Source organism: Schistocerca gregaria, chromosome 3, assembly GCF_023897955.1.
Source record: "Schistocerca gregaria isolate iqSchGreg1 chromosome 3, iqSchGreg1.2, whole genome shotgun sequence".
Classification (NCBI taxonomy): domain Eukaryota; kingdom Metazoa; phylum Arthropoda; class Insecta; order Orthoptera; family Acrididae; genus Schistocerca; species Schistocerca gregaria.
In genome coordinates this window covers 944,607,976-944,631,400 of record NC_064922.1, presented here as the reverse complement: position 1 = coordinate 944,631,400, position 23,425 = coordinate 944,607,976, and the positions used below count along the sequence as shown (strand labels likewise).

General features: G+C 42.4%; 1 protein-coding gene across 1 annotated transcript in view; it reads left to right on the top strand.

Annotated features, from left to right (window-relative positions):
• The window catches only part of LOC126355871 (carcinine transporter-like), a 141,683-nt gene extending 123,910 nt beyond the window's left edge, over positions 1-17,773 (top strand). The window contains exons 7-9 of the mRNA XM_050006371.1: positions 5,000-5,214; positions 9,159-9,346; positions 17,114-17,773. Of these exons, the coding sequence (XP_049862328.1) occupies positions 5,000-5,214; positions 9,159-9,346; positions 17,114-17,302 (592 nt within the window). The 3' untranslated portion in view covers positions 17,303-17,773. The remainder of the gene's footprint in view (positions 1-4,999; positions 5,215-9,158; positions 9,347-17,113) is intronic.
• The last annotated feature ends 5,652 nt before the right edge of the window (positions 17,774-23,425 follow it).

Here is a 23,425-nt window from a genome sequence, read left to right as displayed (position 1 = left end):
AACAGATACCCCTCCATTGTGGTTGCACCTACGGTACGGCCATCTGTATCGCTGAGGCACGCAAGCCTCCCCACCAACGGCAAGGTCCGTTGTTCATGGGGGGGGGGGGGGAGGGGGGGTTGCACACTTACAGTGATGTAAATGACGCTACCGAATTACGGAAAGTTTATGATTATTTTTTCTGCCTTTGGTTGTGACAGTGTGCCAGTTAGGTCAGGTACTAATGACTATAACTCGCCTGCCTTCTTCCAAATAAAAACAACTACAAACAACTTAATAATTTTTAATCTTCATGCTTTCCCAGCGATCTTTTGACATCTTAGATATTCGGGAATCCAGCCGGATACTTGCGTCGGTTTCGCACGGTATTTCTCTTCTTCAGGTGCTACCTGAGACTGGTCTTTGGGTCGATCGAATCAAGTATTTATGCCTGGGAGGAGCTGGGCGTTCCGTCTTCGGTCCGCGCCGAGTCGAGTGTTCCCTCTGAGGTCTGCGCCCGCCAGACTCGGCTTCAATGGACCTCTCCAGTCGCTGATGTTCCGACTGCCGTCCGCGCCCGTTTTGGCCATCCCCAACGGTTGTGGACGTCATCTGTGGTGTGGCAGACCCGATCTGAGATGTTGGGTACTCTCTCTCATGACTTATACTATGATTTCCACTTCCGTTTCGTGCTGGGCGCTCCATAATCGGTCCTCAGTGTGTCATATGTTCTGTCTGCGGTCCGCGCCCACCAGACGCGGCTATTTTGGCCCTTTCTGGTTGCTGTTGAAATATCGTGCGACAACGACGCGAGTATCCGGCTGGATCTCCGAGTGTCCAAGATGTCAACAGACCGCCGGGAAAGCATGAAGAATTACATCAGAATAGTCTGTGGAGAGGAGATGTACTGCAACATCAAGAAGCTAGATAAGCTTCGACAAAGGAAAGGGAGGGTGTTGAGTTCTCTCAGTTTCCTGCTGAGATGCCGAGAGCGGCAAGTAGCTCCAGGGTTTGCCAGGATCAAGCATCACGTTAACTCCAGAGCAGCACACAGGATCAAACACCGAGCTAGTCTTCCTCTGGTTAGAGAGATAGTGCGCGACTTGCGCCACCGACTGGATGTGAAGTCCAGGAATTTGCTGTATCTTCACCTAACTATAGCAGCTTCCTTGACCGCTCAAGACTGGCACCAGGTTGACGTTTCCTTCTGGTCTCTAGCAGAATCCACAAGAAAGAAGTCAATACCATGCCAACTAGCGAAGTTAGAGCGCCTCAACAACAAGGTGCAACAGAGGTGCAACAGAGTGGGGACACATGCACAGTGGTCAATCTTAGTGACAAGCAGCTTGATGAGACCACCTTAAAAGTACGAAGTAAGAGCCTCAATTTCCCAATGATACCTAGAAACGTGCCTGTCGCAGCCTTCGTCAGTGCAGTTGAGCAAATGGCCAACATGCTACCTTCTAGTGTGGTTGAAGAGATCCGAAAGAGACCTGCAGGGCGCTCACCAAGACCAAGCCATCCAAATCCAACATTTCAGGTGATGAAAGGGTGGCCTGAGGCGACTCCGGGAGGATGACAGCATTGTGGTGATGCCCGCAGACAAGGGGAACTCTACAGTCATCCTAAAGAAAACAAAATGTGGCACAAAGGTGCAACACCTTCTGGAGGATCCTGCATACAGGTCAATAGCAAGCGACCCTACAGAGAAAGTGGACAAAAAGACCAGGGCTCTGTTGAAGGAGATGGGCCTGCCTGAACAAGTCACCAAGAAGCTGCACCCCAAAGCGCCAGCACCACCTTGACTCTATATACTCCCCAAGGTTCACAAAGATGGGGTTCCTCTGCGACCTATTGTCAGCAATATTGGCGCAGCAACCTACCCTACTGCGAAATACCTGATGAAGATGTTGACACCACATGTCGGTAAATGTGCACATCATGTCCGGAACTCAGAGGATTTCCAGCAGTGGCTGAGCCAGCAAGACATCACAGACACAGACATCATGGTTAGGTTCGATGTGGTGTCTCTCTTCACATGGGTACCACTGAAGGAGTCATTTGAGCTTATTGGAGAGAAGTTAGGTGGGGCTCTCCTTCACTTATACAGTCATGTGCTGACCTTGACATACTTCCTATATGGGGGTCCAGTTTACGAACAAACAGAAGGGGTGGCATTGTGCAGCTCGCTATCATCAGTGGTGGCCAACCTATTTATGTAAAGGTTTGAAGAGGAGGCACTCTCTTCAGCCACATATAACCCTAGTGCTTTTTTATGATGATACTTTTGTCATCTGTCCCCATGGTAAAGAGAAGTTAGATTAATTCCTGCTACATCTGAACTCTTGCCATCCTAATAGTCAGCTCACAACGAAAATGGAGAAGGGTGGACTACTTCCATTCTTAAATGTTCTAGTGAAGAGAAAGGCAGATGGCACATTTGGACACAGTGTGTACCGCAAATCTATGCACACTGATTTATACCTACAAGGCAGCAGTTGCCACCATCTGGCACAGAAGAATGGAGTGCTCAAAACATTGGTCCACAGAGCACAAACTCTGTCAGATCCTGATAATTTGACCACAGAAATAGAACACTTATGATCAGTGTTCAGCAGGAATGGGTACTCCTCTAGAGATATCCAGAAGGCAGTTCAACCTGCCAATCAGCCAAAGGATCAAGAAGAAGAACCAGAAGAGGCAATGAAGATGGCATACCTGCCACACGCCAGACCTATCTCTGCCAAAATCAGCAGGATTCTCCAGAAATATGACATCAAGAACATATTTTGCCCACCCACCAAAATTGGGGCTATGCTGGGGAATGTAAAAAATGACCTGGGGCTACGCAAGCCAGGTATTTACAACATACCATGCCAGTGTGGGATGTCATACACTGGCCAGACCACCAGAACTGTGGCCATCAGGTGAAAAGAGCAGCAAAGACACACCAGACTCAGACAGACAACTAAGTCAACCATAGCAGAGCATTGTCTGGAACTTGGTCACTCAGTGGATTGCAATGACACCAAGATTGTGACACAGACCTCAAGACTTGGGGACAGTGTCATTAAAGAAGCCATTGAAATTAAGGCCACAGACAATCAAATCAACCGTGACTCAGGATACAAAATCAGCATTGCCTGGAATACAGCAATTGAGCTTGTGAAAACTCAATGCAGGACACTCTGAGATTCTACAAGAAATAGAAGCGGAGACCGGGAGAACAGCCGTGAGACAAGGTGTCGGACATTAGAGACCAGATCTGACACACCCCAGCTCATGAATTCGTCTTCAGAAGACGGCCTGGACGGGCGCGGACGGCGGTCGGAACACCGGCGACTGCAGGGGTCCATTGAAGGCGAGTCTGGCGGTCGCGGACCACAGAGGGAACACTCGACTCGGCGCGGACCGAAGACGGAACGCCCAGCTCCTTCCAGGCATAAATACTGCATTCGATCGACCCAAAGACCAGTCTCAGATAGCACCCGAAGAAGACAGCGAGGCACGCTGTTGAAATATCGTGCGAGAGCGACGCGAATATTCGGCTGAATTCTCGAATATCCAAGATGTCAACCTAATTATTTGTTTAATAAAATCAACTACACTAAATGGTCAATGGTACTAGGACAACTAGAAAGAAATTACTCATGGTAACAAAAATGACCAAAAAGCGGTCTGTGAGCAATGACCAGTAAATGAAAATGGCATCAAAAAATAGCATCAACACAGCCTATCAGTGGTAAACAGGGACTTTTAGCTAAAGCAGCCAGTACATGGATAGGACTTAGCATCTGGGCACGTGTCCCTCTACTGCTGGCTCGGTATGCGCGATGTATTACATTAACCAACATGATGGTCTTTCACTCAACCCGACGTTATTAATTCCTGTCCGAGTCCATCTGAGATACAACAGCATGCATGTCCCATCTCTTTTGTCATCAGGGACACTAAAGAGATTTGTGTATGTAATCATACTGGAGGACTACTAGGTGATATAACTTGCTCTGAAGAAGATAAAGAAGGGGCTCATTTGAGACACGATAGGTTCCCATCACGTTATCACCTGCAAGGCTGATGAACCGATCATTTATCAGCTACACACAACTATTCCTGACCATGGACAACCTAATCACAGTCGTGCAGTATGCGATTTCTTCCAATAGGGCAGTGTCAAGCTAGAGATTCCATCTTCCGACGTCACACTGCCAGAAGCGATGAGTATTAGCTTCTCTATGTTCGGAGAATACTTCATGCTGCATGCTTGAAGCTGTTTTACAGCAACGCGACTTTCAGATCCACTTGAAAATAGTCTGGATGCGAAGGCTGAATTCGGTCACAAACTTAACTAATGTATATATAAATAGAAGGAAATGGAGCAGCTTTAAATTAATAGAACTGATCATCCACATTACTGTAGCTACGAAGAACATCAAATTAAGAGGGCTTGTTCAGAAAAAAGTTTCAGACTGGCGATCTGTCTGAAACTTCCTGGCAGATTAAAACTGTGTGCCGGACCAAGAATCGAACTCGGGACCTTTGCTTTTCACAGGCAAGTGCTCTACCAACTGAGCAGGAGAGCTTCTGTAAAGTTTGGAAGATAGGAGACTAGGAACTGGCAGAAGTAAAGCTGTGGGAACGGGGCGTAAGTCGTGCTTGGGTAGCCCAGGTGGTAGAGCACTTGCCCGCCAAGGCAAAGGTCCCGAGTTCGAGTCTTGGTCTGGCTAGGAAGTTTCATATCAGCGCACATTCCGCTGCAGAGTAAAAATCTCATTCTGGCTATCTGTCTGTCATATTATACCTCGACCTGCATCTAAAATCAGTGTAGAAGCTTCCCAATTTTATTTGTATGATGGTGGTAAAATCGTATATTTAAGTTCAATTTTTATACAAATATAGCTTAATGACAATTTTTAACCAGACTTTACATTAAATAATGTGTCATAAGTCCATTTAAAGGGGTCTGTGCATGTTGATAGTTGTAAGTGGATATAATGTGCGCATTTCTTGTTGTTACTAGGTCGGTGTACCTGCTGACTATGTTCTCACCAGTGATAGCGGTGAGCCAACTGAGCGCGAACCCTTTCCTGGGGATAGTGGCTCAAGGGGCGGCCGTTTTCGCTGCCTTCTACGTGGTGAACTACTTTGGAGCGAGGTTCGGTCGCCGTTGGCCCAGTGCAGCCAGTGCACTCTTGGCCGCTCTGGCCTGTGTCCTCATCTTCTGCCTGTTCACTGGTGAGCCGCGTCCATGAGTCTCTGCTGATTTAGCCTCTATCTTATCTAAAAATTGGATGAAAATCTTAAGAGATTACAGTTAGTAGTCTAACATTCAGACAGGACTGCCGTGGTAACCAGCTGGGTCAACAATGAGCTGAGTAGACGTGGAGAAAAGACAACATACAACCATCTTGTGTAGAACCTGTGATGGAGTGATAATGACAGATTGGAGGTTGGTAAAACGGAAAGAGAAATGAACAGATTCCTTTGTTTTTAGACAATGTTCGCTTTTTTGTTGCTCTTAGACTGTGACAACAACTAATGCCAGACGTTAGACACTGACAGAATTCAATTATAAATGGCCAAGTACAGTAACGTGTGGTCATGATTAATGTACACTGTTACATAATCGAAGGTTTAGTATGCCAACCCCTGCACAAATTTGGTAAGGTGGAAGGTTTCTCCTGTCTTTCATCCTGCTTGGCATAATAGCGTAGTGGAGAAACCTATTCTGCTCTCAGCAAAGAGTAATTCACTTAGTTTCCTATTTAGAGGAATAATTCATTGTGAGTAACTGGCTTGATCATGAATGGGATAGCAGATCTTTAGGGGATGGAGGAGGCAGGATACAATACAACAAGTGAGAAAACGATATACTGCCTTAAAAGGACACAATAAATACTCAAATATACTGATAAATGCAGTGTACATTTCTACAGATAATCCATACATTTAATCAGCACGACTAGGACGGCAGAAATGCCGACAATATGATCAACAGTGAAATAAAGACAAGCTGCTGAGATTTGATCTAAATTGCAAGTGCAATTAAGTGCTACGTCAGTATTCAGCCACTTTGTTGAGAACAACCATACGGCAAAAAAATAAAAGTAAAAACATACCAGTTATGGAAAAAGGCCATTTTGTGGTGCTAGATGTTAGTCTTCGTGCTTTACAATTTCTGCTTGTTGCCTGCTGTTGTACACACAGATATTCTTGTACATGAAACGAAATCTTTTTGTAATAAAACTCATTAATACGATTTATTTGAATTAAAAACATAATTTACCATAATCAGCCCTATAAATTTCTAGTCCATTATCAGGGGAACATGGCATTTGTGAAAGTAACTGTTTGACGTGAGCACAATATGTAGCTGCAAAATCTAACCAGTATTAAAAGTAGAGACCATCCTCAGCTTATAATTAAAGTGAAACCCAGAACCATGGGTTCAACCCAAAAATCCTTGCTGAGAAATTGTACAAAAACGAATAATTTTAAGTTACTTCTGTTGTAAGCTGCTGAGGACGCTTATTATAACTATACATAAAATGGTTGTTTAAGAAACAGTAAGAAATTCTATTTGATGCGATGAACAACAGTTATTCTACTTTACGAGTTAAGCACTGGTTTGCTTATCACCAAGAATAAATGCTCACATATAGCATTAACCTTTCACGTAATATGCATCTGCTTGAAAATAACGACTACCACATCCAACTTGCTATGACAATCAATTAGACACATACTCGAAAGTAATAAATTTTCTCAGCTAACTTCTCAACACTTTATTTTAGAATACACTTTAATTAATGAAAGTATAAAGGTAATTTATGTTTAAAAGATGCAAAATATCCATTGTGTATTACATCACACTACGCCATTAGATTTATAGAGGCTCATTCTCACTAAGTGAGCTGAAACAAAAAATTGTTATCAAATATGGGAGAACAACACAATAAAATTACAAGAACTAAATGTTACAATTCGTTCCTTTGTACCTATTTTTAATATTGAAAATGCTTTAGAATCTATGCAGATTATATGTTATTCCTACATCATTCGATCATAGGTTTATTTATTCACATTGTAATAACACTTGTCAGAAATACATTTAAAGATAGTTTCTTCCAGTCACTGTTATTACAATTTTTTAAACTTCATTATGTGTTGAAATACAAATATAATAAATTTATAGGTTTTATACTAATAAATTAATTGCGTAGTTCAATGAACACAATATTTATTTTAAGGTAATTATGTCTTTTTAGCTCAGAGTTTGGAGCTCTTGATAGAATTAAATAACTTAGTTTATTGGTTGAAGTAAGAACAGAGAGGTATTGGTTGAAGTAAAAATGGAGAAGAAGTGAAAGGGAGCACCTGCTTTAATTTTAAGTTTTGTAGGAAACAGTCTCCTGCAAAGTATGACACTATGACTGCCAATGCCACAGACACAATATAATATAAATGTAAAAAAAAATGGAGAATTTCAAGCAAAGTGAATTAAGATGTGATGTATTACATCAACAAAGGAATGCAGCCATTTAACGAACTATGGAATCTTAGATATGAAATTTGTTTAACAAATCTGTAATGATCATATTTCAGTTGTTATCATTAAATTATGAACATACATCATAAACTGTAGAAAAGTGAAATAAAGGGTCAAGAAGACTTACATACATCATGAATTACAGCTTGAGTGCAATTTTCAGCTATTTCTTCACACTTGTGTATGTTTATTCCAGGGCAGATTTACACATCTACATTAGAAATAGAGCAACACAAAAAGCTAAAAACGTAATTGCACAAACAAAGTCTCCAAAGTTCTCACAATGGTGTAAATGACATGTCTCCTACTTTACTAGAGTGAGATTGTGGTGTTCCAGATAAATCGCTTTTCCAGGGAAGGATCTAAACGTTAATGTGATAGCTCGCTCTATTGCTGCATTTGAATGTATTATCTCTCTATGCTCGTCGTCAAATATGGGGTGTCTAGGAAACCTGCGTCCTCAGTTCGTTAGATAAACATTCAGACAAATCGCATTAATGAGTTTTATTACAAAAAGTAAAGGACAATACTTGACTCTGACAATCAAACAGATGAGTCACATGCAAAGAGCGACATACAAAATAAACAGTCTTCTTCAGCACTAACAGTTCCAAGTCTTTGCTACATAGAGTGAACAAGTAATGAGCGTTAACACTTCTATTCCAGTTGCTAATCTCTAAGCCGTTACTGAAATGGCCGTCACCAGTCGGGTGCGGCACTTATGTCCTCTTCACATAGAGACCGCTGCTGTCACGTTGTCATGCTGGACACGGGTCGGTCAGCATGGTGTTGCCTGCGTGTTCTCACAGCCATCTCTGGTGTATCGTTCTCGACTGGCATGCCAGAGCCTGACTCTACACCATAACAGAATGTATGTCTTGTAACCTCCCAACAGTTTACTTCTGTAACCTCAGAATAATAAAATGTGACTAACTTCTCAATAAAAATTGTGGCTCACATGTAACCTTTCAATAATTAACTGACTGTGAATTTAAACTGGCAAATTTTGGACATCAGCAGTGCTGCGTCATGGACCTGGAAGATCATTCTGAAGAAATTGAAAATCCTTTCCTCAATGAAGTCGTCGAATAACGCGTATATACCTGCTCGTATAAGAAATTTTACTGGCACAGCCCAGTGCAATGCTGACCGCTAGATTTGTCATGTATAAAAAGAAACAACCGATTTTCATTTACGATAGTCGGGATGACCATGGACAAGAGAAATTAGTAAAATCTTTAAATTGAGATGAAAGATGGTCAAAATTTATTTTTATAAGAAAGATTATTATTAAAAGATTTTTTAAAATCTTTTAAATGGGACTTGATATGACAATAGTACAAAATCAATTGTTACAAATTACATATGCTCACGGCTATGAATAGTAATTCTTGGTTTTACATCGCCCAGGCGGCGCCATCGCTCTCCCGACTGCGAGCTACTTCTCGTACTGTTGCCGACACTGCTCTCTGGTCTGCGATTGTATTGTAGCTTACATATCGCAGGCAGAGCGTGAGCATTCCATCGAAGTTACATCTGCTCGAGTGCGCTAGCAATAAATGCCTTATTCATGGACCTTTTACAGTCTCTTTCTCAGAACTGAATGTACAAAAATCCTCTTTCTGCACAGCACACGTCGAGGGCGCACCCGTCGTGGTGGTGACCTTGCTGATGCAGTTCAGCACCACTGCCAACATGAGCATGACCAACCTGCAGAGCATCGAGCTGCACCCCACGTGTCTGCGTCAGATCGCAACCAGTGTCGAATGGGCTGTCGCCGGGGTTGTCATGTCTGCTCTGCCCTACTTGGCGTTGATGGTACGTGAAATGTAAGGTGTAGCACATCAGTAGCTGTAAAAAAACACTATTGATCTATTACAAACTTGCTCATCCAAGTTCAGTCCCAGATGGTGCAAGAGAGGTATTTTGAATCATATAGAGATATACTGTTAGAATTTTGAGAGCACACGATCGAAGAAGCACCAAGTACAATGCTAGTTCCTGCGTCAGACACTACCTGAACTATCGCGACACCCCTCTGTAATGCGAAATTGACCACTAGATATCAAGAGAGACGGACGATCCAGTGTTAAATGAGGTGGGAGTATTGTGTTATCAGTAGAGAAGCAAGGACAGCAGAACCGTACTGTCAGAAGAATTCAATGATCTCGAACGTGGAATGTCACTTCACTTGCCAGAGATTACAACAGCTAAAACGCCGCAGAAGTTGAAACTTAGTTCTGCCTTTAGTTCTCTTAAACTGAATGTTACTCAGGTTGAAAGCTCGTCCATCGGTTCTGTCTGGTACACTGTGATACCCAGCATGTCGTGCAAAAGTAGAGGCTGAAAATGTTTTTCCTGTGATTGATGTCTCCGAATACCACTAGCCTCATACTATAAGTATGATTCATGAAATGTCCATCTGTCGTAAGATGAGTAACTACCCACTCGAAGCGAATCATATCTGCAAAATTTGCTGTGTAAGAGAGACTAGTTTAAAAAGTTGTACACGAGTACAAAAACTGGAATGGTACGCACCATTCTTAACGATGTGTGAGCTTACCGTTGGCGCATGTTCATTCCGTCTGGCATAATATCTTTCAAGAATACCTCTGGTAACCAATCAAAGGCTTGCTTGTAAGCAAAAATCATCTAAAGTTACCCACGCTCCACTTTGGCATAAACGATCACGAGAAATTTATAGTCCTATATTGCTGACGTCAGTCTATTGCAACATTGTAAATCACATTTCATCCTTGCACATTTTGACGTTTATGGAGAACAAAACTCTGCTATTTAAAAATGAACGTATATTCCGTAAGTGGACATCTTGCGAGACACAGCCCACTCTGTTCCGTCATGAAATCCAGAGTGTCTAGGTTGATGCCATTTCACTGACTTCTACAGGGCACTCTATATATGTCCGCAATGTCTTCTCGTGAACAACAAAACGAGCTTACCGGGTATAGAACCAGTTTTGTGACCTGATTCAGGACTTGCAAGCTGTACTCAGCATATGGTTCTTAAGACGACAAAATAGACCTAAATGGAAAAGTAATTTCTGGAGTACCTAGTGTTATAGAGCCATTACTCCTTTCAATGTGTATAAATGTTTTAGAGGACTACATAGGAACCTCTTTGAAGCTGTCTGCAGATGGTGCTGTTGTCTATAGCAAAGCAGGAATCCAGAACCTGCATAGCATTGACTATTGGTGCATGAACTGGAATTTATTCTGAAACTAAACTGTCGGTAAAAAGTTTTCGACCGCTCATAATAAAAACTGCATACTTTATTCCAATATATCAACATATCGCACAAAGGAAATATTATTCACTGAAACAGTATTTAGAGCCACAAGGTTTATAAGTATACTATTTTTGCATGTTTTAGAATCAAAGAACCCACTGATGATGGCGATATCGTCGCTAAAAATAGTTTGGGAGTTAATAAGTAAATAACAAAGGGGTTTTGCTTCAAGGCGAACTCACAGTCCCATACTTCTGTTCCAACGAAATACATATATTCTCGTTGTGTCGTTAAAAACAATACAACATGGTTTGGATTTAAAGCTTTTTGAGATTCTCTATCCTTTCCCTCAGAACAGCTGCACAAACTGTTGGCATTCTGGAGATAAGATTTTGTACTCTTTTTGAAGATATTTCTCTCCTAAACGCCTGTAAATAATTGTACAGATCTTCAAAATTAAATGACATTAGTTTCTGACCTCTCCGTGAAGTTCATTTCATAAGACTTCAGTGGGGTTTAAGTCAGGCGACTTACTTGGTCAAGCCATATTTCCCAAATATCCCTTTTTTATTGACATACCCTCTGCACAATTTTGAAGCATGTTTGGGGTCATTGTCATGTTGGAGAAGAAACCCGCGACCAGTAACTCTCAGAACTGCATTGTTGATCAGAATCATGTGCTATCCTTCCTTCGCTAGTGTTTCCTTAATTCTCACTAGATCACCGACCTAATCACCTGCAAAACACGCCCACACCACGGCCAACACTCCAGCATGACTCACCTTTGGTGTCACACTCTGCTCGTCACGAGTTCTCGACAACGCCGGAGTACAGTCGTTCGACGATGGCTGCAAAATAATTCTCACTTAGATTCGTCCGTGAATAACACCTTGAACCAATGCTGCACGCTCCAATCATTGTGTTGCCGTACTCATTGCAATAATTTTGCCTTGTTTTGTTTCCTTAATAAAGGTCGTTTGGCTGCTATGCATCCCTTTGAACCTTGTTCACGAAGACGGCGTTACACTGTTTAGACGGAAGTTCGAACTGTACGCATACGTACTTTACTCCCTCACAAGTTTTAGGCGCAGTAGGAGTCCATTGACGTTTACTCTGTACACTTATGAGCTGATCTTCCCTGTACGATGTCACTCGGGGTCTTCCCGATCGCGAAGCAATTGCAATGGCTGCAGTTTGCTTGAACCACTGCAGAGTGTACACCACTGGAAATCGGGCTACGCCAAAATTTGTAGCTATTATCTCGTTAGAACTGCCTCCAGATGCAGGGCTACAATTACAGCACATTTTGCGAAGCCATTCGCGTGCTTCCCTCCCAGTTTTACCTAAGACGGTATGAACCTTATCAGTGCATTCAAACACACTGTTAGATGAACGCAATGTACTGTAAACTAATGGAAAGTAATTGCTTCATAGAGAGCTGAAGAAATGAGGCCCATTCGAATAGAAACGTCTTAGCTAATGGCACGTCACTGTTGTTGTGGATACCCTTCAACGCCCCTCTGTGCGAGCAGCCAGTCAGATACACAAGAGACGCACTTAGTTTTTACATGTTTACACTTGTTCTATTTTCAAATGGGAGTATGAAGAATATTCAAAACAAATTTCCTCTTTTAACCACAAATCTGTAGTTGTGACAGTTGACTGAAAACTTTTGAGCGGTAGTGGAAATAAATACAACGTACTGGACTGTACGATTGCGATATTGGTGACAAACAATTCGAAACAGTGACAGTAAGCTTGTAGAAATAACCATCCAGAACGGCGTCAAGTGCAATGACCGCATAAAACTAACTATAGGAAAACCCAATGTCAGGCTAAGATTCATTAGAAGGATATCAAGAAAATGTGACTCATCCACGAAAGAAGTGGCGTATGAAAGACTTGTGAGAGCGGTCCTCGAGTATCATGCGTCAGTCTAGGAACCTTGCCAGGCTGGATTAACAGAAGAAGTAGGAAAGTTCAAACGAAGAAGGACACGTTTCACCACGGAATCTTAGAGTAAACACGAGAACGTTTGGGAGATCTTCAAGATTATACAGTACTGGCCGTTAAAATTGTTACACCACGAAGATGACGTGCGACAGACGCGAAATATAGCCGACAGGAAGACGATGCTGTGATATGCAAATGATTAGCTTTCCAGAGCATTCACACAAGGTTGGTGCCGGTGGCGACACCTACAACGTGCTGATGTGAGGAGAGCTTGCAACCGATTTCTCTTACACAAACAGCAGTTGACCGGTGTTGTTGTGATGCCTCGTGTAAAGAGGAGAAATGCGCACCATCACGTTTTCGACTTTGATAAAGTTCGGATTGTAGCGTATAGCGTTTGCGGTTTATCGTATCGCGTCATTGCTGCTCGCCTGGGTCGAGATCCAATGATTGTTAGCACAATATGGAATCGGTGGGTTCAGGAGGGTAAATCGGAAGGCCGTGCTGGATCCCAACGGCCTCGTATCACTAGCAGTTGAGATGACAGGCACCTTATCTGCATGGCTGTAACGGATCGTGCAGCCACGTCTCGATCCCTGAGTCAACAGATGGGCACTTTTGCAAGACAACAACCATCTGCACGAACAGTTAGACGACGTTTGTAACAGCATGGAATATCAGCTCAGAGACCATGGCTGCGGTTACCCTTGACGCTGCATCACAGACAGGAGCGCCTGCTATGGTGTACTCAACGACGAATGGCACGAATGACGAAACGTCATTTTTTCGGATAAATCCAGGTTCTGTTTACAGCATCATGATGGTCGCATCCGTGTTTGGAGACATCGCAGTGAACGCACATTGGAAGCGTGTATTCGTCACCGCCATACTGGCGTATCACCCGGCGTGATGGTATGGGGTGGCATCGGTTAAACGTCTCGGTCACCTGTTGTTCGCATTGACAGCTGTTTGAACAGTGGACGTTACATTTCAGATGTGTTACGACCCGTGGCTCTACCCTTCTTTCGATCCCTGCGAAACCCTACATCTCGGCAGGGTAATGCACGACCGCCTGTTGCAGGTCCTGTACGGGCCTTTCTGGATACAGAAAATGTTCGACTGCTGCCCTGGCCAGCACATCCTCCAGATCTCTCACGAATTAAAAACGTCTGGTCAATGGTGGCCGAGCAAGTGGCTCGTCACAATACGCCAGTCACTACTCTTGATGAACTGTGGTATCGTGCTGAAGGTGCTTGGGCAGCTGTACCTGTACACGCGATCCTTGCTACGTTTGACTCAATGCCCAGGTGTGTCAAGGCAGTTATTACGGCCAGAGTTGGTTGTTCTGGATACTGATTTGTCAGGATGTATGCACCCAAATTGCGTGAAATGTAATCACATGTCAGTTCTAATAGAATATATTTGTCCAATGAATACACGTGTATCATCTGCATTTCTTCTTGGTGTAGCAATTTTAATGGCCAGTAGTGTACACTGACAGGTGCCACAAGAGAGGCGTCGTGTATCACCGAGAGGTTTTTTGTTTGAAGTGTGACAAGGAACCCCTTGAGTGCGAGGTCGCAAATGGCCAATAGTGTTTACGGCGTTCGACTCCCCACATGTTGTCTACCACGCAACCACAATATTGGCTGCTAATGACAAGAGGGAGCGGGACAGCACGTATCGAATGGTGAGCACAGCATGAGGGTATGGGGCGTAGTTGAGCTGCCTAGGCGGCGAGTGACTCGCGACAGTACTATAGTGCTAGTGGTGTTCATACACAGCAGAACAATGGCGAAGATAAACAAAGGAAACTCTGCATTATATCTACCACAACAGTTTCCGCAGTTGGCATTTCGTCGGAAAGGAACCCAGTGAATTTCACACAGTGACATGGAAATGGCAGCTGAAATAGTAGCGTATTTGCAAGATGAGTCTGTGGAACGTGTGGGGTTGTACATGCTCGACCTTGCGGACAACACACATGAGGAGTACAATCATGACGATAGGTGCTTCACAAGTGAAAGTGATAGTGAAGCAAGAGTCGGGCCATGTAGTTCACCTTCCAGGGAGCCACATAACCCGTCTCCAGGGAAACGCAGTAAATGATAACTGTTGCCCACGGAGCGGGTACTGAGCATAATTACGTAGATGGAAGATCGTCGACAGCATAATAAAAAAAAACAACTATAAACTGATTTCGAATAGGTCCGCAGTCTGGCCGTTTAGAGCATAAGAAAAACTATGGATACTGAAGGGGGTAAAAAATGGAAATGAGGTTTGGCGTCAGTGGCCGGGTGGCCCCTTGCGGAGCAAGCCGCCTTGGTGCAGGCCTTACTAGATTCGACGCCACATTGGGTGACCTTCATGCCGGACGGGGATGAAGTGATGATGAAGACAACACAACTCCCAGTCCCTGAGTGGAGAAAATCCCTGACCCATCCGGGAATCGAACCCGGGCCCGTAGGACGGCAATCCGTCACGCTGACCACTCAGCTATCGGGGGGGGGGGGGGGGGGGCGTGGGAGGGGAACTCAATGGAGGTCACGGGGCACTTGTTACAAAAACTCGTGTTTGAGCGTTTCAAGGATGCTCGATGTGCATGTTAGTGACGTATCACAATATGCACATCAAGTTGCGCGATGCATTAATTACCGCGATTTCAAGGAAAGCAGGTTGATGGATATATAACTTCAAACAGTGCTACAGAACTGGAAGATGTAAGATGACGAAATTTCAAGCAAACCATCATGATGACGGTGTACAGCAAACTGCGGAATCGGTCAGAAAATTTGTAGATGAGGTAAACAAATTTTCTTCGTTCAGCAAGGAATTTGTTTCCAAGTACGACTAATCGCGATTTGAGGAGCATACGCAAATAAAAACAATCTTGGAAATTAGAGGTATCAAGAGAGCTGTATCAAGATCAAATAACATCAGTGCCTTAAAACTTTCATCTACAATTATGCCCACCGTTAATGTAGAGGGCAAACTGGCTGGAAAGTTATCTACTGTTCTGCGAGAAGCTGAAGTGCCCTGTCCCCTACGATTCTTTTCTTGCGTGCTTGATCTTGCAAGGGCAATAGTGATTATTTACGTCTCAGCCATTAAAAGTGAGAAAATGAGCTTAAGAGAACTATAGCTATGGTAAGGCCTTTACGCACGAAATAAGCAACACTGGCGAGGATGTAAGTCACAGTACAGTGGCTGATGTGGCTTTTCAATAATTATATATAGCAGAAAAATCATTGAGTTTCAGATTTTAACTTACGAAGCAAATGTCGGTTCCATGAGCTTCAATTGACGATCGACACTAGTATTACGTAAAAAGGGGATGTAACAGATGAGACTTCTGCAGATCTGAGTGAAGCGTTATGCGCTCAAAAATGCTGCATCGCGTGCGTTCATTACCTTGTCGGTGTTCTTCAGGGGGCGGCGGCCGGCGCAGCTCCATACAGCTCTCCGTCTCAGAAGCAACTCCTTCCTAACTTCTCCTTATTACATTTTACCGAAGTTGGTTTAAAAAAAACTATCTGACTGTATTTTCATCTGACCAATCAGGGTCTCAATGTTAACCTTAAGCTCTACCTACAAAAATTCTGTCTATCCAATGAGAAACATTATACTTTTCGTGGTGGGGCAATGTTTTTAAAGTTTGCAACGTAACAGAGACGCGAAAAAGGGTCACGCTAACTAAAACTTGCAGCTGGTGTGGCCCTTTAAGTGTTATCGTAAGATCTATACTGTTCTTCTGGAGAGTTCTAGCTTTTAACATGGGCTGAGGGGTGGTCCTGGTGGTTAGCTGGCGACATGAGTGTCCGTCGCTTATCGTAGGGCCTTCTAGCTTAACACGGTTCTGCTCTCAGCTTCTGTTCTCGTTTCTCCCCTCAGAAGTGCGTCTGTCTCACAGTGGGAAGGTGTGACATGCATTTAGGCATTCTGTTAGTCTGTGTTATTCCATTTGCTCTCTCGTCGTTACTTGTATTACTTTGGTTAATTTAATGTCACGACGATTTATTCAGAGCTATGTGACATACTACTGGATTTGCTTATCATGTCAGGGTTTTTATGGAAGGTGTTGGATTTATCCGACACCTTACAGGGATGCTCAAAGATTTAGAGAGAGTAATAGGACGTTGGTGGAGAGTACAACCATTCAACACTGCCATACAGACGACAGGTCGTATCATGGTACATGTGGAGGACAGTTCAGGGGCGCAACCCCCACGTTCGCCCAGTTAGTAGGTTTCGTAGTTTCAGCCTGGTGTGGACTTACTGTTGGATGCTTGGCAAGGGGTTTTAGATTCGTAATAATTCGGGTGGAAACATGTCTGTGGTTGGTGTCTTTTATTCCCACTATTTACAACTGTGATTTTCTTCCGCAGGATGACAAGCGACTTCCCTTCGCCATCCTCGCAGCTCTCAACTTTGTGGTAGCGTTTTCCGTGTCATTCCTGCCGGAATCTGCGCTGCAGCGATTACCGGAGACGTTACGGGACGGTGCCGTCTTTGGCAGAGGACAGCGCTACTGGAATTGGAAACCCAAACCAACACCAGAGTACGCCAAGGGATAAAAGAGTTCCAGCAGTTCCTTTTAGTTTAGAAGGATTATTAAGGCGACGGTTGCAATCTTCGACTTTTGTTTTCTGACGGTGCACAGGAATTGCTCGGTCTGCTATGGGTGATTAACAGTGTACTTTCTGCTGTATTTCTGATTTGTAAACACTAGCACGAAAACTAAGGCTGACCTGGAGCAGATTATAAATTTCTCACTGGTGGAACTCGTGACTCCTCAGTTTTTTCAAGACGCAGGTAATAATTATAGGACGAAATACCTGCAGCGTCCATCCTCATGGTTTCCGGTTTCTGTCTAACCATTTATGACCGTCCTGTCCAGTAAACGGCACACACCAAAATAAACTAAAATGGATACCGCTCCTACAGGGCTCTCCAAAGAGAAGTCTCACAATAGATTAAATGTACATTCTGTCCTCCTAACAAAGCCTTAATTTGACGAGTAATCCTCTTATCCTAAAATTGTCTGGATTCACACCCACCTCGCACCCATACCTTTAACACCCCCCCCCCCAAAAAAAAAAATTATACGCAACGGGCCTCGTGCTCTGTATACGCGCACTACCCCCTCCACCCCCGCCCCGCCTGTTATTTATACCTACATGTTTACCATGTCCTATTCCAACTAAACGTAATCGCCTCCCACAACCTCACTGCGAAATCTATCCATCCTTGTAGCTCTACCAGAACCCTTTTCCTGCTCGTCATGTCTGGGCTACAGCTGGCAACCCCCCACCACTTTCATGAGTCCTCCTCCCCTGCCTTTCACTCCCATTCTTTTCCCTCAACCACTGTTCCCGTACCTTTAGTAAAATGAAGTTCTCGGTTTTTATATTATATGTTTTTAAATAGACGACAATATTTTACTTACAATCTGAAATGTACAATTGCTTGTTTTAATGCTTTACAAAGACGAACATACTTTGTATTTTTAGATTGTTGTAAACTGTGTACATATTTTATTGGTGTTGATGCTGAAGAGCAGCAACGTGATTCGTACAGCCCTAATGGCGTCAAATAACAATAAAAGTAACAAAAAAATTGTCGAATACAATAACAAAATTACACAATGAATTTCATATTCTAGTCTTACTATGTGATGTCCGTGTCATTGCTCACTGTTAGTGTATACCAATGCTTTCTATTTCCTTATTTTGAAGCTGGTGTCTGTTTCCCTTGTTATTGTACAGTTGTGGTCAACTGCAGCGGTTCTTTCAGTGGTGTTTGCGGCATACTGGTTTATCCTTTCTTCTAAAGTAAGACTACATTATGCACAACTGGGCTATGTGAGCACATCTCCAGACCCAAATCAAACTTTCATTGTCAGTGCTGTGCCAACTTGTTTCAGTCCCATCAATTCGGTAATTTGAAGGACTGAGAACCTTAAAGGACCAAATCACAAGAACAAAGTTTTGAGAAAAATAGATGACTGGGAAATTCGTTTTGATAAATAAAACCCCACTTTCATAGGTCTGGGTTGTTTTTTAACTATGTCTCAAGTTCCTGTACTTCCTATGAAAACATGGAATATTAATTAATATTTAAGGCTATATTTATTATTAATAATGATTCACAAAATTTCCACGTGTAGGCTAGTGACAATAGCATCTTTTCACAATTGTATAGTTTGTAATTTATCTGATACTGGATTCAGAACATAAATAACATATTCAAAGTGCTCCACACACAATTACGTCCTATTCAAAAGTTTCACAGTACTCATTATCATTATTTTCATTACGCACATTCTGTGGCTTGGGGTTCAGATGAAACTGGCGATACATCACCGATTATGGAGTATTATTGGTAGGTTTACGACGTGGCCAATGAATTATGCTGTCAAACCTAAGAGTTAACTGAACAGCGCAGAGCAACAAAATTATACTTTGTGGTTTGGGCCCACATGGAAATGAATATCTCAGAAATCGGTAAGTGAACTTTTTTTGAATGTTCATGTATACCTCGTAGGACTACTTTCCTTTTTTTGAGTCATCAGTTTCCTGACTGCTATGATGCTGCCCGCCAGAATTTCTCTCCTGTGCCAACCTCTTCATCTCAGAGTAGCACTTGCAACCCCCGTTCTCCTTTACATGCTAGATGTTTTCCAATCTCTGCCTTCCTTTACAGTTTTTTTTCTCTCTACAACTCTCTCTATAGTCTGTAAACGAAAGAGCGAGTACTGCTTTTGGTGGGGGAAGTGGCCTTTTCCGGAAGAATCCTGCCACTGGCCTACAGGGGCAGCCAAAATCAGTTGCCCGTTACCTGTTTATCGGTGTAGGTCGGTGTGTAATGATATACGTCGTTCCTGAGCGTGGAATCTTAGTACCCAGCGCCAGACAATTAACTTTGTATACTTACTGATATACTTCGGTATCTGGAAGTGATGGATAATTGCCATGCACTCAAAGAAAGTGTGCAGGATACAAAAAGACGAGGTATTTGCGGAGTAACGAGCTTTCGGTCGACTCTGATATTATTACATCATGTGTTAAAGACACAACATACAAAAGAAAAAAAAATATTGGCCAATATTTCCAGTCAGCGACAAAGGGTTGCAAATTTAATCAAACGTCAGCCTATCCACAACAGGACGCATAACAAACTAATTCAATGGTTTACTGGAATCGCCATGAAGGAAAACTAATAATTTTGGGTGGAGACCCATCGTTACAGAAAGTTCCACAAAATCTGTCATTCAACAAACCATAGAGGACTTTTACATAAATCAAAAGATAGTCCTAACGTTACGTAAATTATTTACTGCCGTAAAACAAAAAAATCCATTTTACTTAGCAGGAAGATGTTTTACGCAAGACGCTGCACGAAATGGGATTTACCTTGAAGAGACCTGTAAGTAAACGACATACTCTGGTAGAGAGAACGGATATGATTGACTAGCTAGGTAAGCACCTGATCCAGGTAAGGAAATTAAGGGAGCTAGGTAGAAATTTTTTCTATTACATTGATGCAAGTTCGGTGAACAACAACGTTACTTATAGGATTTGTTGACAGGGTCCTGGCACTGATGGCATTATGGATAATGTTAGTGGAAGCATAGGTTTATTTTGGTCAATATTGGATCAAAAGATGGGTTTTTACCCAACACACCGTTAATTTATAAAGCGGTATGTGCAAAATGAGACTACCATGGGCAAATAAGCTACAAAAAATTTTCAAATTGGATATCGGCTGAAGTAATTCCGAATCTGCACCGAACTGTCCTACTGTTATGGACAACGCTTCATACCACATCAGGGAGTATAACAAAGCTGCAGCGAGGTCCTGAAACAAATGAGAATGATTGAGTGGTTATTAAATAATAAGGTGGAAATTATTTGATTTAATTAAACAGCACAATCTTGCAGAAAAAGTGTTTAAAATTAAGAGGAGATGTAACGGAAAATGTAAAAATTTATTTAAAAAATCATTACAGCCATGTTTATTAATGTACAAATCTAACATTTTGTATGTGAAAAGCAAAAGAGCCAGTGTTTTAACAGAAAACTATAATAAAATATCCAGGATTACTATTTTGTCAGAAATTTGAATTTTTAATTTTCTTATTGTCTTTTTTTATAAAAAGCCATAACTCACATTATAATCATGCAATTAATCTGAAAATTTTATTGTAATGTCCTGAGAAGGTTATAAGCCCATTAAACTACAGTTATTAATTTATCATACGATTTGTATCATTAACAGAGTTTTTAATTTTGCACATAAAAAATTAACTTTTTTCAACATACAATCATCTAAAAAACAGAAAGTAATTTCAGGATCTCATACTTTTTATCCTCCCCCCATGAACCATGGACCTTGCCGTTGGTGGGGAGGCTTGCGTGCCGCAGCGATACAGATGGCCGTACCGTAGGTGCAACCACAACGGAGGGGTATCTGTTGAGAGGCCAGACAAACGTGTGGTTCCTGAAGAGGGGCAGCAGCCTTTTCAGTAGTTGCAGGGGCAACAGTCTGGATGATTGACTGATCTGGCCTTGCGACATTAACCAAAACGGCCTTGCTGTGCTGGTACTGCGAACGGCTGAAAGCAAGGGGAAACTACAGCCGTAATTTTTCCCGAGGACATGCAGCTTTACTGTATGATTAAATGATGATGGCATCCTCTTGGGTAAAATATTCCGGAGGTAAAATAGTCCCCCATTCGGATCTCCGGGCGGGGACTACTCAGGAGGATGTCGTTATCAGGAGAAAAAGGTATCAGATAGATTATATAATGGTAAGACAGAGATTTAGGAACCAGGTTTTAAGTTGTAAGACATTTCCAGGGGCAGATGTGGACTCTGACCACAATCTATTGGTTATGACCTGTAGATTAAAACTGAAGAAACTGCAAAAATGTGGAAAATTAAGGAGATGGGACCTGGATAAACTGAAAGAACCAGAGGTTGTACAGAGTTTCAGAGAGAGCATAAGAGCACAATTGACAGGAATAGGGGAAAGAAATACAGTAGAAGAAGAATGGGTAGCTCTGAGGGATGTAGTAGTGAAGGCAGCAGAGGATAAAGTAGGTACAAAGACGAGGGCTGCTAGAAATCCTTGGGTAACAGAAGAAATATTGAATTTAATTGATGAAAGGAGAAAATATAAAAATGCAGTAAATGAAGCAGGCAAAAAGGAATACAAACGTCTCAAAAATGAGATCGACAGGAAGTGCAAAATGGCTAAACAGGGATGGCTAGAGGACAAATCTAAGTATGTAGAAGCTTATCTCACTAGGGGTAAGACAGATACTGCCTACAGGAAAATTAAAGAGACCTTTGGAGAGAAGAGAACCACGTGTATGAATATCAAGAGCTCAGATGGCAGCCCAGTTCTAAGCAAAGAAGGGAAGGCAGAAAGGTGGAAGGAGTATATAGAAGGTTTGTACAAGGGCGATGTACTTGAGGACAATATTATGGAAATAGAAGTGGATGTAGATGAAGACGAAATGGGAGATACGATACTGCGTGAAGAGTTTGACAGAACACTGAAAGACCTGAGTCGAAACAAGGCCCCCGGAGTAGACAACATTCCATTAGAACTACTGACGGCCTTGGGAGAGCCAGTCATGACAAAACTCTACCAGCTGGTGAGCAAGATGTATGAGACAGGCGAAATACCCTCAGACTTCAAGAAGAATATAATAATTCCAATCCCAAAGAAAGCAGGTGCTGACAGATGTGAAAATTACCGAACTATCAGTTTAATAAGCCACGGCTGCAAAATACTAACGCGAATTCTTTACAGACGAATGGAAAAACTGGTAGATGCAGACCTCGGGGAGGATCAGTTTGGATTCCGTCGAAATGTTGGAACACGTGAGGCAATACTGACCTTACGACTTATCTTAGAAGAAAGATTAAGAAAAGGCAAACCTACATTTCTAGCATTTGTAGACTTAGAGAAAGCTTTTGACAATGTTGACTGGAATACTCTTTTTCAAATTCTAAAGGTGACAGTGGTAAAATACAGGGAGCGAAAGGCAATTTATAATTTGTACAGAAACCAGATGGCAGTCATAAGAGTCGAGGGGCATGAAAGGGAAGCAGTGGTTGGGAAAGGAGTGAGACAGGGTTGTAGCCTCTCCCCGATGTTATTCAATCTGTATATTGAGCAAGCAGTAAAGGAAACAAAAGAAAAATTTGGAGTAGGAATGAAAATTCATGGAGACGAAGTAAAAACTTTGAGGTTCGCCGATGACATTGTAATTCTGTCAGAGACGGCAAAGGACTTGGAAGAGCAGTTGAACGGAATGGACAGTGTCTTGAAAGGAGGATATAAGATGAACATTAACAAAAGCAAAACGAGGATAATGGAATGTAGTCAAATTAAATCGGGTGATGCTGAGGGAATTAGATTAGGAAATGAGACACTTAAAGTAGTAAAGGAGTTTTGCTATTTAGGAAGTAAAATAACTGATGATGGTCGAAGTAGAGAGGATATAAAATGTAGACTGGCAATGGCAAGGAAAGCGTTTCTGAAGAAGAGAAATTTGTTAACATCGAATATAGATTTATGTATCAGGAAGTCGTTTCTGAAAGTATTTGTTTGGAGTGTAACCATGTATGGAAGTGAAACATGGACGATAACTAGTTTGCACAAGAAGAGAATAGAAGCTTTCGAAA